This window comes from Sinocyclocheilus rhinocerous, unplaced genomic scaffold, assembly GCF_001515625.1.
Source record: "Sinocyclocheilus rhinocerous isolate Xijiao unplaced genomic scaffold, SAMN03320098_v1.1 scaffold1090, whole genome shotgun sequence".
NCBI classification, from domain to species: Eukaryota; Metazoa; Chordata; class Actinopteri; order Cypriniformes; family Cyprinidae; genus Sinocyclocheilus; species Sinocyclocheilus rhinocerous.
In genome coordinates this window covers 233,364-244,748 of record NW_015665008.1, presented here as the reverse complement: position 1 = coordinate 244,748, position 11,385 = coordinate 233,364, and the positions used below count along the sequence as shown (strand labels likewise).

The 11,385-nt window shown below is 38.4% G+C and overlaps 1 protein-coding gene and 1 pseudogene across 4 annotated transcripts; one reads left to right on the top strand and one right to left on the bottom strand.

The window, feature by feature from the left end:
- Window positions 1–463: 463 nt before the first annotated feature.
- LOC107730888 (uncharacterized) lies at window positions 464–3,495 on the bottom strand. 4 transcript variants are annotated; one of them, XR_001638726.1, is made up of 6 exons: window positions 3,253–3,494; window positions 2,115–2,226; window positions 1,762–1,905; window positions 1,099–1,295; window positions 704–931; window positions 464–670 (listed from the first exon to the last, which is right to left on the bottom strand). XR_001638726.1 is itself a non-coding variant. In XM_016541843.1 (5 exons), exons 2-5 carry the CDS (start codon window positions 2,224–2,226, stop codon window positions 758–760), a joined length of 627 nt encoding a protein of 208 aa, XP_016397329.1. In that variant the 5' UTR covers window positions 2,227–2,303; window positions 3,253–3,495; the 3' UTR covers window positions 464–757. The 4 variants fall into 4 exon arrangements, 3 of the variants coding, with proteins under 3 accessions (XP_016397329.1, XP_016397328.1, XP_016397330.1); XM_016541843.1 differs by having other exon boundaries at window positions 464–931; window positions 2,115–2,303; window positions 3,253–3,495; XM_016541842.1 differs by having other exon boundaries at window positions 464–931.
- A 6,315-nt stretch (window positions 3,496–9,810) lies between these two features.
- Window positions 9,811–11,385, top strand: part of LOC107730890 (protein canopy homolog 2-like) — a 3,303-nt pseudogene continuing 1,728 nt past the window's right edge.

Below are 11,385 nucleotides of genomic sequence, written 5' to 3'. Positions count from 1 at the left end.
CTGCAATGATAGAGCTTGGAATAGCCAGGACAATTTTTAATATAACTCCGACTGGATTCGTCTGAAAGAAAGTCATATACAGCTAGGATGCCTCGGGGGTGAGTAAAACACATCCTAATTTTAATTTTTGGGTGAACTAACCCTTTAATTGCTGTCAATTATCATAGCAGTGGTGTTCATGTAAACATAACCACTGATACACTGAGGTTTTACAGCATTCATGCTACCAGTTGGGATGATCCATTGATTCCCTACATTACAACATTTTCCAGTGTATTTAAAATTAATTGCTAGACGGCACTATACTCTTACCTTGTGCTTAATGGTTGTGAAAATGCCGCATTTGGGTAAAAACAATAAATCATTCTAAAAATAATGATATATTCACACAATTTCGACTGGTACAAAACAAGACACTTTTTGTGATGGAACCAAATAATTACAAGATGAAAATAAAAGACGAATAATTTTATTATCATGATAAAACAAAACGACATAAATGTGCATGCATAACATTTTTTTTGTTCTTCTTACTTTCTCGTTGCTTTTTTGTCTTACTTTTGTGTTAAGTACTTGCACAACAACTTTGTGTGCTTTACAATTTAATAAAAAAATCTTGATCATCACTGACCAAACCTCAAATAGTTTCAAAATCAAACATGTGATAGTCCACTACTGGCATTATCAGTGTGTTCACTAATACACTTCTCATCTCATCTTCATTTTTGATGAATTTGATTCCCAGCATTGCTTTCCTTCAGGTCATGTGAGTAGTGAGGTGACGCAGAAACTCTCCGCGGGTGCTTGTGTGTCCAGGAAACACAGCGTGACAGAACTCACACACCTGCGACTGCAGCGTGACTCCAGACATGAACAGCCCTCCGGCTTGACTGACCAGCTCACTGTCCAGAAACGAGGATGACCAGGGCCTCTGCGGGACACAGAAACAGTCTTCTCACACATGTCAGATGTTCTAGTAATTGTAGTGAGGTGTTTAGCAGGAGGTGTGATCAGAAGGAGGACTAGACACATTCAAGTTGGGAACTTAAAGGAAACTGAAGTGAACCAAAGCTAACTAAACACAGGTATGATACGAACCCGCAGCCTTTGTGAAGTCTGGTTAGCATAATAATGTTGCTCAACTCTCCTCAGGTCATCCCAGGCACTGTTTTCCACAGTCTTTACAGGATTGTGGAAAACTGCATTATCATGGTCACCCTGCTTCTGATCTGGCACGTCCAGGTTAAGATGCAGTTTGTCTAGTCCTCTATCGATACGACTGAGATCAATACCAGCTGACAAACAAACATATGCATAACTTGATTTAACGCTTGAGGTCAAAAGATTCAGAATTGCAGACAAAAGTAAGAGAACAGAAATATCAAGAACAATATCTGTAATGATAACTACATTAGCATCCACACCAACACTCAATAACGTTGTTTATAATAAGTGCACACTGCAGTTCTGTTGTCTTTAAATGATCAAGCTCTTTTTTTAAGCAGGATGGATTCTGATTGGCTGCCAATATTTTTATCGTTCATCAGCTGGAGAAAATTTTTTTTACAACGATGATTCCAACGATATTTGTGCCGTTATCGTTATTGTTTTGGTGTGAATTGCTATTCTTTTCAATTTAGAAGAAATTTTTGGAACTATATCGTTATAGTTATCATCCTTGGTGTTAATTGGCCTTTAGTCAATGGTAGAATTTAAATCTTTCAAGTGATCATTTTCACAGACATAATGAGAATACTATACTTTGAGGGTCCAGTATGTGTGGTCCAGTGGGATGTCCTAGAGGTTCGTGTTCGTAGCATCCTGCAGGAAGGAGTTGATGTCCTGACTTTTCCTCTGTGCGCTGACACGGCTTTCCAAAGTTCCTAGCTGGAGCCGAGGCCAAACCTGAAAGTAAACATTAATATCATTTATCATAGTGTATTACCCGGGGTTCTCAACTCTGGCCCTCGAGATCCATTTTCCTGCAGAGTTTAGCTCCAGCCCTGATCTCGAGGGCCAGAGTTGAGAACCCCTGGTGTATACGATCATTTAATACATTGTGACATTAATCATACATGAAGTAATTTGTAGTTTATTTGCAAGAGTCCTCTGACCTTGCTGTCGTTGTATTGTGTCAGAGAGATGTTGTATTATTGCTGCTTGTTTTAAGCAGAGTGACTGGAGACGGACAAACTCCTGGTAAAGTGCTGCATACGCCGCCTCCATCTAAGAGCGGTTATCAGTGGAGCAAATTAAACATACAACTTATTAAAAAGTCTCCGAGCTTGCAGTCTTGAAGACTTCTGTACAGGAAGATAAGAAAAAATATAGAAATGAGGACAATTATTCACTAAAAAGCAGAGAGAAAGTTTTTCATAATTTCATAATTCAAATTGTCATAATTATTAGCAAGAAAAAAAAGCACAAAAGTACATTTCAGTGATCATTGTGGTAAGCTGACTCAATGAAACGTGCCATTAAAAAGCATATTATATTTTTTCAGCAAATTGTAACAGTAAAACTATTGTGAATTTTTAGTTATGAAAATGCATTGGAACTCGCCATGGAACAAAAACGAGAGAGAAAGAAAGAGGGGAGTAATACAACATTGAAACATACAGACTGCATGTTTCTGGGTGTCACACAAATGTTGCTTATTATTTTACCATCAAGAAATATAAGAGAGACCAGGTTGGTTGTTACAGGGTTGATCTCTTGGTTGTAACTGGGTACGGTAAAATTATAACATCTGTATTTACCCTCTTGACACTGACATTAATAAATTACAACTTGTCAGGTGAGAACAACTTCTCAGTCTTTCTTTCTTTCGCTTTTGGCTTTTCAGAGATGGTGATTTTTTGACTAAGGTGACCTTTCCTTGCTGGACAATTCCAGTGGACCGACAGATAGCTAGGTGTATTAGTACTCGCGCAGTGGGTTCTTCCGCAACAACACTGGAGCCACAGATGTCGACCGAAACCACAAAAGTTACACAGTAGCCAACCATCGTTTGTACCTCTAGATATATTTAAGAAAAATATGTCGCAGACAACCTGTGCGTACGTCCTCGGATATATATCCAATATCACTATAATATCAATACTAACAAACACGTTATTTTCCTCCATAGAAATGTTCAGCTCCTATCACTCTGTATCGCAATAGGCTACACTGCATTGCGGTGGCCACAGAATGAAAGCATAAAGAGGACGAACTTATTCCCGTGGTAGACTACATAAAATACATGCTTACTAATATCCAAACATCCGTGATTAACTCGATAAACCTGAAGAAATCGTTTGCGTCTGTCACTCTAATGACTCTGCGATGAAGAGTCCGTATTTGCTCTGCAGCGTTACATTTACTAAAAGAAGCAAACAGTATGTGTCAGGAAATCAAAAACAGGAACTCAAACAGGAACCTCCTCCTGGGTCTTCTTTAAAGTGACCCAGCACAGAAACAGCATTAGCTTTTATCGCGTCTAAACTCACTTCAGGCCTCACCGCTTGCGTAACGTAAATAAGATGTAGTGTAACGTAGTAGCGTATAGCGAAATAGTGTCTGTCTACACTTATTACAGTCTTTATATATTATTTAAAGTATAATAGTGTGTACTATTTGTAATATAATTTAAAATAATTGTATTAATACAAGAAACTGTTTAATATCACAAGTTAACATTCCAGCAGCACTGGGTTGACCTATATCTGACTATTTGGCATAGCCTACAGATTGTTTTTGTGAAAAAATCTTCAAAAAATCGCTAGTTTTATTTAAATATAGCTAAAATAGCTCCTTGTTGCAAAAAAAAAGTTGCAGCTACAATGAGAAAGTAGCTAAATTTAGCGACAAAATCCCCAAATTGGCAACACGTTACGCCTTCTTTCTTTGCGTGAATATGTGGGAAGAGTTGCATAACGCTGCCCACATAGTGACGTAAGTATGTGGGGGCGTGTTAGAACGAGCCGTTTTAGGTAGGCGTGGCTGACTCTTAACTTCTATAAAGAATATCTCTTTGGATTTGAGACTTTAGTCTTTGCAACTTTACAGATCTTCTTTATGCATCAAGAGCTTGTAACACTCCAAAGAGAAAGGAAAAATTGAAATCGCATCATATGACTCCATTAATCGAATTTATAGCTACCTGCCTTTCATTAATTTATTTGCTCACACAGTTATAATTTTTTTAATAACTTTATGCAGAAATACCAAGTGCAAAAACTTAATTATATAATCATCAAGAGAAACCCACAGAAATGTTAGGATGCACTATTTTACACGTGAAAGATGCAGTCCTCAGTAAACCATTAGTAGTTAAGTAGGTTTTTTTTTTACACACAAACCAACAAGAATGAAATGAAAATTCACCTTATATATTTAATAAATGCATGTTATAGATCTTATTGTGAACAAATCATTTGTGCAATAGGACTATGAATATGTAATTTGTAAAAAATGTTTTGACCTCATAATGTCTAATCAAAATGTCATAACTGGACCTTCTGGTGAAAACAACAGACTTCTCTCTGGTGACATATTCAAGACTTCTCCAGTCATTTAGTCTGCTTAAACCCTGCCTCAATAAGTTTGCATTCATCTGCCTCCACTTTGAGTCGATGCCTACATCTCAACAAAAGTCAGACCCCTAGGGCTGAGAGTATGGAGAGTTGCCTTTTCCTCATCATTTGGTACATTTTCAGGGCATGGATCTGCATACCAGATCAATTAGACCTGTTCTTGCAATGGAGAGGAGTTTGGCTATAGCAAAGATCCAGGTTCATCAACATCTTCTGTATGTGGATGAGCTACTCACTGAATACTCAGCATGGGCTGATATGCTTTCCCTGGCCTTCCCCATCTTTGGACTGCTCTGAGCTGCGTAGTACTGGAAAGAGGTCATGACTGGTCCTACAGATTTGTACTGGTTGATGGTGCCATGGTTCAGTCTTCTTTTACCCCTTACCTGTTTGCTTCCATCCCCTGGGATGTTAAAGCCGTGCATCTGGGCCCTGGGGTTGAACAGCATCTTACACACTCAAGAACACTGTCTCAACCAGATCTCCCTCAACATGTTACAGAATATGTGGCAAATATATAGAAACTGAACAGACCAGGTTCTTAATCCATTTAATTGTCCTATCAGTTCAATGCTGTAGATTCCTATGGCACTGAGCGAATACTGGGCGGTTGCCATCAAAACTTATAGGGCTAGTTCACACAGGGTGACCATACGTCCTCTTTTTCCCGGACATGTCCTCTTTTAGGACCTAAAAAATGTGTTTTCTAAATCGCCCAAATTGTCTGGGATTAGGCTTTTGCTTTCTACAGTCGCCATTCATTGTTTGCGTTTTTGTATTAGAGACCTGCCAGGGGCTGTTTTCTTAATCCTGCTCCCGCTGAATTTCTGACCATTATCGCCCGCTCCCGTGATTTTTGTATCCAGTGCTCCCTCAAACATTCTAATATTGCATAAGCCTATAATTTTCGTGCAACAGGGAGCCGCCATCAATATGCGGGGTATTTAAATCTCTTTTGAATGAGCGCTCGCTGTTCACTTTCACTTTTGATTTTGCGATCACGCACACTCTGTGTAAAGGAAGATCAGATATTTGTCAATGAGCTCAGTCAGCGTTTTTTCCATGGAATTGGGCTATTTTTTAAACTGTTGCTATAGGTTGATTTTCCCATGTGGGCTAAAGGTTTGAAATGTTGCAAAAATTACATTTGACTGAAATGCTTGTTTTGAAACATTCTGCATTCTACTCAGGGCCGTCGCTACCGTCGTGTCCTTCATGTTAATTCAAGAAAATTAAAAGAAAGAAAATCACTCACTGCTCTTGCCTGAATACATTTTTAGTTTTAACAAGAACTAATCTATATTTAATTTATACAGTGAAGACTATGCAATGCTATTTTACATTTGCTTATTCGATTTCTGTACCTGAATACAAACTTGAAAAAACGAAACATTTTAATTTCTATCTTTGTTCTATTTATTTATTTGTGCTATTTACATGATTTCAGACAGGGCCCATGGGTACAACCTGCACCGGGGCCCCGCAAACCCCAGCTACGGCCCTGATTCTACCCATGATAAAACTGTGCTAGATGTTAAGTTTTGTGAAGGAGGGCCACTGGTAGGAAGCTTTTTAGCTGTGTTTATGATCAATATGCATAACAGTGACGGTAAAATATGTATTTTAGGTATGGAAATGACATTTTGAGTTTTGATATTTGGGATTGAGCTACTTTGGTGCTTTCCGCATTACTTTAACCACCAACAAACCAAACCCCAGCTCCCTGCCCCGATCGCACCCACTGTCCTCTTTTTGGAAAACTAAAATATGGTCACCCTACGTAAATGTTTATAAATGAGGCCCCTGGTCTGATCAGCATCAAGGCCATGATCATGAAGGACCTGCTTTGTTGGACAGGCCATATTATACAAATGGACAGTTCCTGTTTCCAACATCAGATTCCCTATAGAGTGCTGTCTCAAGGCCACAGGCATCATGGTCATCCAAAGAAGCATTACAAGGACTGCATCAAAGAAAGTCTGAAGTACTTTGATTTCCCTGAGGCACAACTGGAATCCAGAGCCGAGGACAGAATGAGGACAGCAATGCAGGTGAGTAGCAATCAACCAGGCCTTAAGAAAGTTTGAACAATGTCGATGAGAAACTGTCATGGCTGCCAGGCAATGCAGGAAGAAATCTAAAACTGCTCTACTGACAGAGTCCTTCTCGTGCCCTTATACTGTCCCAAAGTGTGCGCACCCAGAAAAGGCCTTCTCAGTCACATACGCTCCCACCACAGAGGAAGACTGCACAAGAAGTGACATCACCGTAACCGATGGTCAACCACCAAGGTGTAAAATTATTTAACATGATTAGAAATTAAGATGTGCTGCGGCAGAAATAAATCAGAAACAAAGATGATACAGTGCACATATTTACAGTATGCCAAGAGAGGACTGATCAAATAAGTTTTTGTGAATATTACTTCCATGTTAGAGTATAAAATAAAAGTCTTCAGGGTCAAAGACACCCTAACTATTCTGCATTCTCACAAACACTATAATTTAATTAGTTTGGAAGTTTTATAATTAAGATAATTTATAATTAACAACCAACAATTGGAGGAGCACGCTTCAAGTTGCCAAAGAATCTCCTAGGATCACCATTGGAGAATTGCAGGTATTAGTTGGGTCTTGGGGTCAGAAAGTCTTCAAAACTACAATCAGATATCACCAACATGATCACAACTAACAAATTTGGGAAGGTTGGAATGAAAAGGTCTTTACTAAGATCAAATAACAAACAAGTGTCTACATTACAGTTTGCCACACTGTAAAAAATGACCGTGAATTTAACGGTAAAAGACTGTAAAAATGCTACAGTAAAAACCTGTTAAATGGTTAACGGTAAATTCCCCTACTATATACGGTGAAAAACTGTATTGGACATTACATGTATTGTACATTAATTTTACGGTAGTATACCGTTTTTGGAAGTGAAAAATACCGTATAATTTACAGTGAATAACCGTAAATTGACATTCCCAGAATTCCCTGCGTTACATTTCAAATTTGATGTTTTTTTGTTGAAATAACTATGTTTCTTTTTAGTTTTTTCTTATCAGTTTTGTATATTAGGGTTGTGTGTTACACCTAATGTTGTTAAATTAATGTTTATTGCATTATTTCAGTTTCATATGTGTCACCATGATGGTGTTTAGTGTTTGTGTGAATGACACTGTGCACCTTCTATATATGTTATTTTTTAAAAGCTGCTTGTGATGGGCTTTGTTTCATCATGTGACTTTCTCATCACCACCTGGATTTGGTGGTTATCAGTGTATTACAAAGGTACAACACAGATTTCAGTACTTCAGTAGGTTGGTATATTAACATTATATCAGTTAATGAAATTACGGTATTTAACTGTAAATTTAAGTTAAAACTGTAAAACCTAAAACGTTGCTACCGTATTTTTTACGGTAAAATTCCGGCAACCACAGCTGCTGCTTTTTTACCGTAAACTTTACAGATTTTTTTTTACAGTGCAGATGTTACTGAAACCTTCAATGGGACTGAGTGCTAGCTAGAACAAAACAGAGCCTTTTGTGGGTTTGGCACAGGCAGAAATACAGCCATGCAAAAAAGTACTTCATAGCCTATCTGCTGTGAAGTATGTTGGCGGATCCTCCAACAGGACATTGATCCAAAGCACACCACAAATTCACTGACCACAGAACGAAGGTTTTGCCATTGCCACCCCAGTCCCCTGACCTAAACCCAGCGTCGGCGCCACGGGGGGGCTTAGCAAAAAATATATATTTTTTTCCCCGTTCAGGTTATGCAGAGCGAAATAAGAACGGTGCTGCATGCATTTAGAAAGAATTCTTATTAACTTTGCTCTTATTCTTGAATTTTCAAACTGCTAACACTTTGCACTTTGCAGTTTCGAATTATGCCTTTACTGTATGACCAAAAATGACGGAGTAGTCTATTTTATGTTTCAATTTGATCGCGCCTCACGCACACACCAAGCTAAGAATTCTATATTTTTAAATTCTTATTCTGTTCTGATACGGTTAAATTGTTGTAAAGTGAGGGGAACTAAAATATCCTATAGTGTTCATAATGTTGGTACATTATAACATTATTAGGCCTGCTGTTATTATTTCTGAAAATGCAACTTATATGAGACGTATCTTTTTTTTATTTTCCTCAAAAAAAAGATGCTTTTTAAAAGCATGTAGCAAACGAAAATATGCGATTAATCTGTTAAACTTTGTTACTGTGGGTTAACAAATTTACATTAGTAGGCTATTCTTATGCTTGGCTTCACAGATAGCAACAGAGTCTGGGCCAAATCTGCTTTACATACATTTTTTTTTTTTATGTACGATGGATAATTAAAACAAAAGTCAAGCGTGTGCATTTATAACATAAATTACTAGGCCTACATTCTTTTCTTTTTTTCAGAAATGGAAGTGACTTAAAATGTTATTGTGTGTTTGTAATTTTAATATTTTTAGCTATAGGCCTATACAGCAAAACTACAGAGCTTCCAGTAGGTTATTTTACGGAGCTGTAAACACGGGAATCTCCGACCGCATGCAATCTTTGACGAACACCCAATTCATATATCAAACTAGGCTATATGTTATTAAATTGTACATAGGCTATATATCAGATTATTTTATTTACAAGTTTCATGTTTGTGTTTATCCCGTTTTTTCCCCCGTTGCATCTGAAAATTACTTTCAGAAACATTTTTTTTTTTTCAAAAGTGCGGCCCCCCAATAAATTGTGCCTGCCCCCTCACTTTGTGCGTTCTGGTGCCGACCCTGCCTAAACCCTGTAGAAAACCATACGACGAGCTGCTGTGGAGAGCATGGTCACAGAATCTGAAGGATCTGGAGAGATACTGTATGGAGAAGTGCTGTCAGATCCCTTGCTATAAGTTTACAGGCTCATAAGTTAAACATTATAGGAGAAAACTCAGCTGTTATCTTGACATCGGGGCATTGCATTAAATTAAGGCTGCCAATAACTGTGGCACACATGTATGTGAGAAAAAAATATTTAATTTATGATTACTTTAATTTTAGGTTAGATTTTTTTCACAGTATGTTTTGGTCATATATTTGGGTCCCACTATTTGTACAGTAGAGGGCGCGAGCGTCGCTGCTCCACGCTCCAGCTCGGTTGGTGGCTGTAATGCACCAAAGACAAGCCAATACAACTCAAGAAGAAAAAAGGGATCGCGGCAGGTCCCAGGTCAGCTCCTAATCTACAATTATACCTGTGTGCACGTCATCAATTCGTGAACGCGTGTGTGCTGTGCATTTAAAGCAAAAGGTTTGTATATTCACGCGAGTGCCTTAAAATATGCATGTGATGCAGTTCGATTAATGAATACATTGACACTTTGCATTATTTTATTGCTAGATTGTGTTTTGTGAAAGGTAACACTTGTTAACCGGCCACTCAGAGTCTATCTAAGGCTGCAATAAAATATAATTGTATGCAATGACCTGCATTTACATGACATTTTATTTGTTTTGTAGGTGGGGATGGAAAACCATTTTTACATTGTTAGCGTCTACGCATTGATGTCTTGGCACCTTTTGTTAGTCCAAGGAGCCAGACAGGGTCAAGACATAAAATGTGGAGGTATTTCAACTTTTTTACACTTTTTATAATTTATGTATGCATGTATATATTTTTATACCCAGACAGCCATTGTGGATTAGTTGTCTTGAAGGACAAAGAAACATCAGGAATGTAATACACTTTCATAAATGCATCTTCAAACTGTTTTATAAATAATTGTGCTTTGTGATTAAGGAGTTCTTCTGAATTGCATCACGCACATGTTTTTCCCCAGCGTGCAGGGCATTAGTCGATGAAATGGAGTGGGCCATATCACAAATAGATCCCAAGAAAATGATCCAGACCGGATCATTTAGGATTAATCCTGATGGCAGTCAGTCAGTAAGAGAGGTGACATATTTTATTTCATAATGACAACATTTTTGTTGTCTACAGATCTTCATGTATTTGTTTTAATGTGCTCAGGTTCCCTTTTCCCGCTCTGAGAGTCATCTGCTGGAACTGATGTGAGAGGATGAACGACTACGGTGAACGGGTTGAGCCTGCCACCGATCGGAAGACATACGAGAGACATGCATCCCGTGATGGCACTGCCATGGACCTTTCTGATGTGGCCTTTGACTCCAGAGTCAGCTCTAGTTTAAAGTTTGCTGTGAGAATGTTTTTTTCCCCCCATTTCTTCATGTCTTTTATTTTTATGCCAAACCTTAAAGGGGTGGTTCACTGGGTTTTTTCTAGGCTTGATTGTGTTTATGGGGTGCAGTCTAACATGTGTTAATGCTTCGTTTTTTAAAAAACGCATTATTTTTCACATAATTTACCTTTATTCCACACAGCTCTGTCCCTTCTCTGAGAAACACGCTGATCATTTCCTGTTTTTATGAAGCCCCTCCCTCAGAAATAGGCGATGGGCTCTGATTGATTAGCTGGCCCAGTGTGTTGTGATTGGCTAAACCGCCTCTAGCGCGCGTTTAAACGTCCCGCCCCTCTCCTCAGCGGCATGTGCTCCGGTTGTATTGTAAACAACGGCATCGTTAATATCGCTTATCAGTTTGAGCCCGATTGAGAAGCAGAGGATATTACTGAAGAGGATCATGCAGAACCTGTGCAAGCACGGCTTTTAATGGTAGGCCTATGTTTTTTGCTTGTTGTTGTCTCATACTTTTAGATAAGTTGTTATTTGTAAATGCTACTGCTTATGTTAGCTTTTAATATACAGTTTTATCCTGATTAAAGCTTTAATACAGTACAGCAACCGCATG

Coding starts and splice junctions, on each gene's coding strand:
- LOC107730888 (XM_016541843.1), bottom strand. CDS start 2,226: ATGGAGGCGGCGTATGCAGCACTTTACCAGGAGTTTGTCCGTCTCCAG. Junction 1,906..2,114: donor CACAATACAACGACAGCAAG/GTCAGAGGACTC, acceptor GTTTACTTTCAG/GTTTGGCCTCGGCTCCAGCT. Junction 1,296..1,761: donor ACACATACTGGACCCTCAAA/GTATAGTATTCT, acceptor TTTGTTTGTCAG/CTGGTATTGATCTCAGTCGT.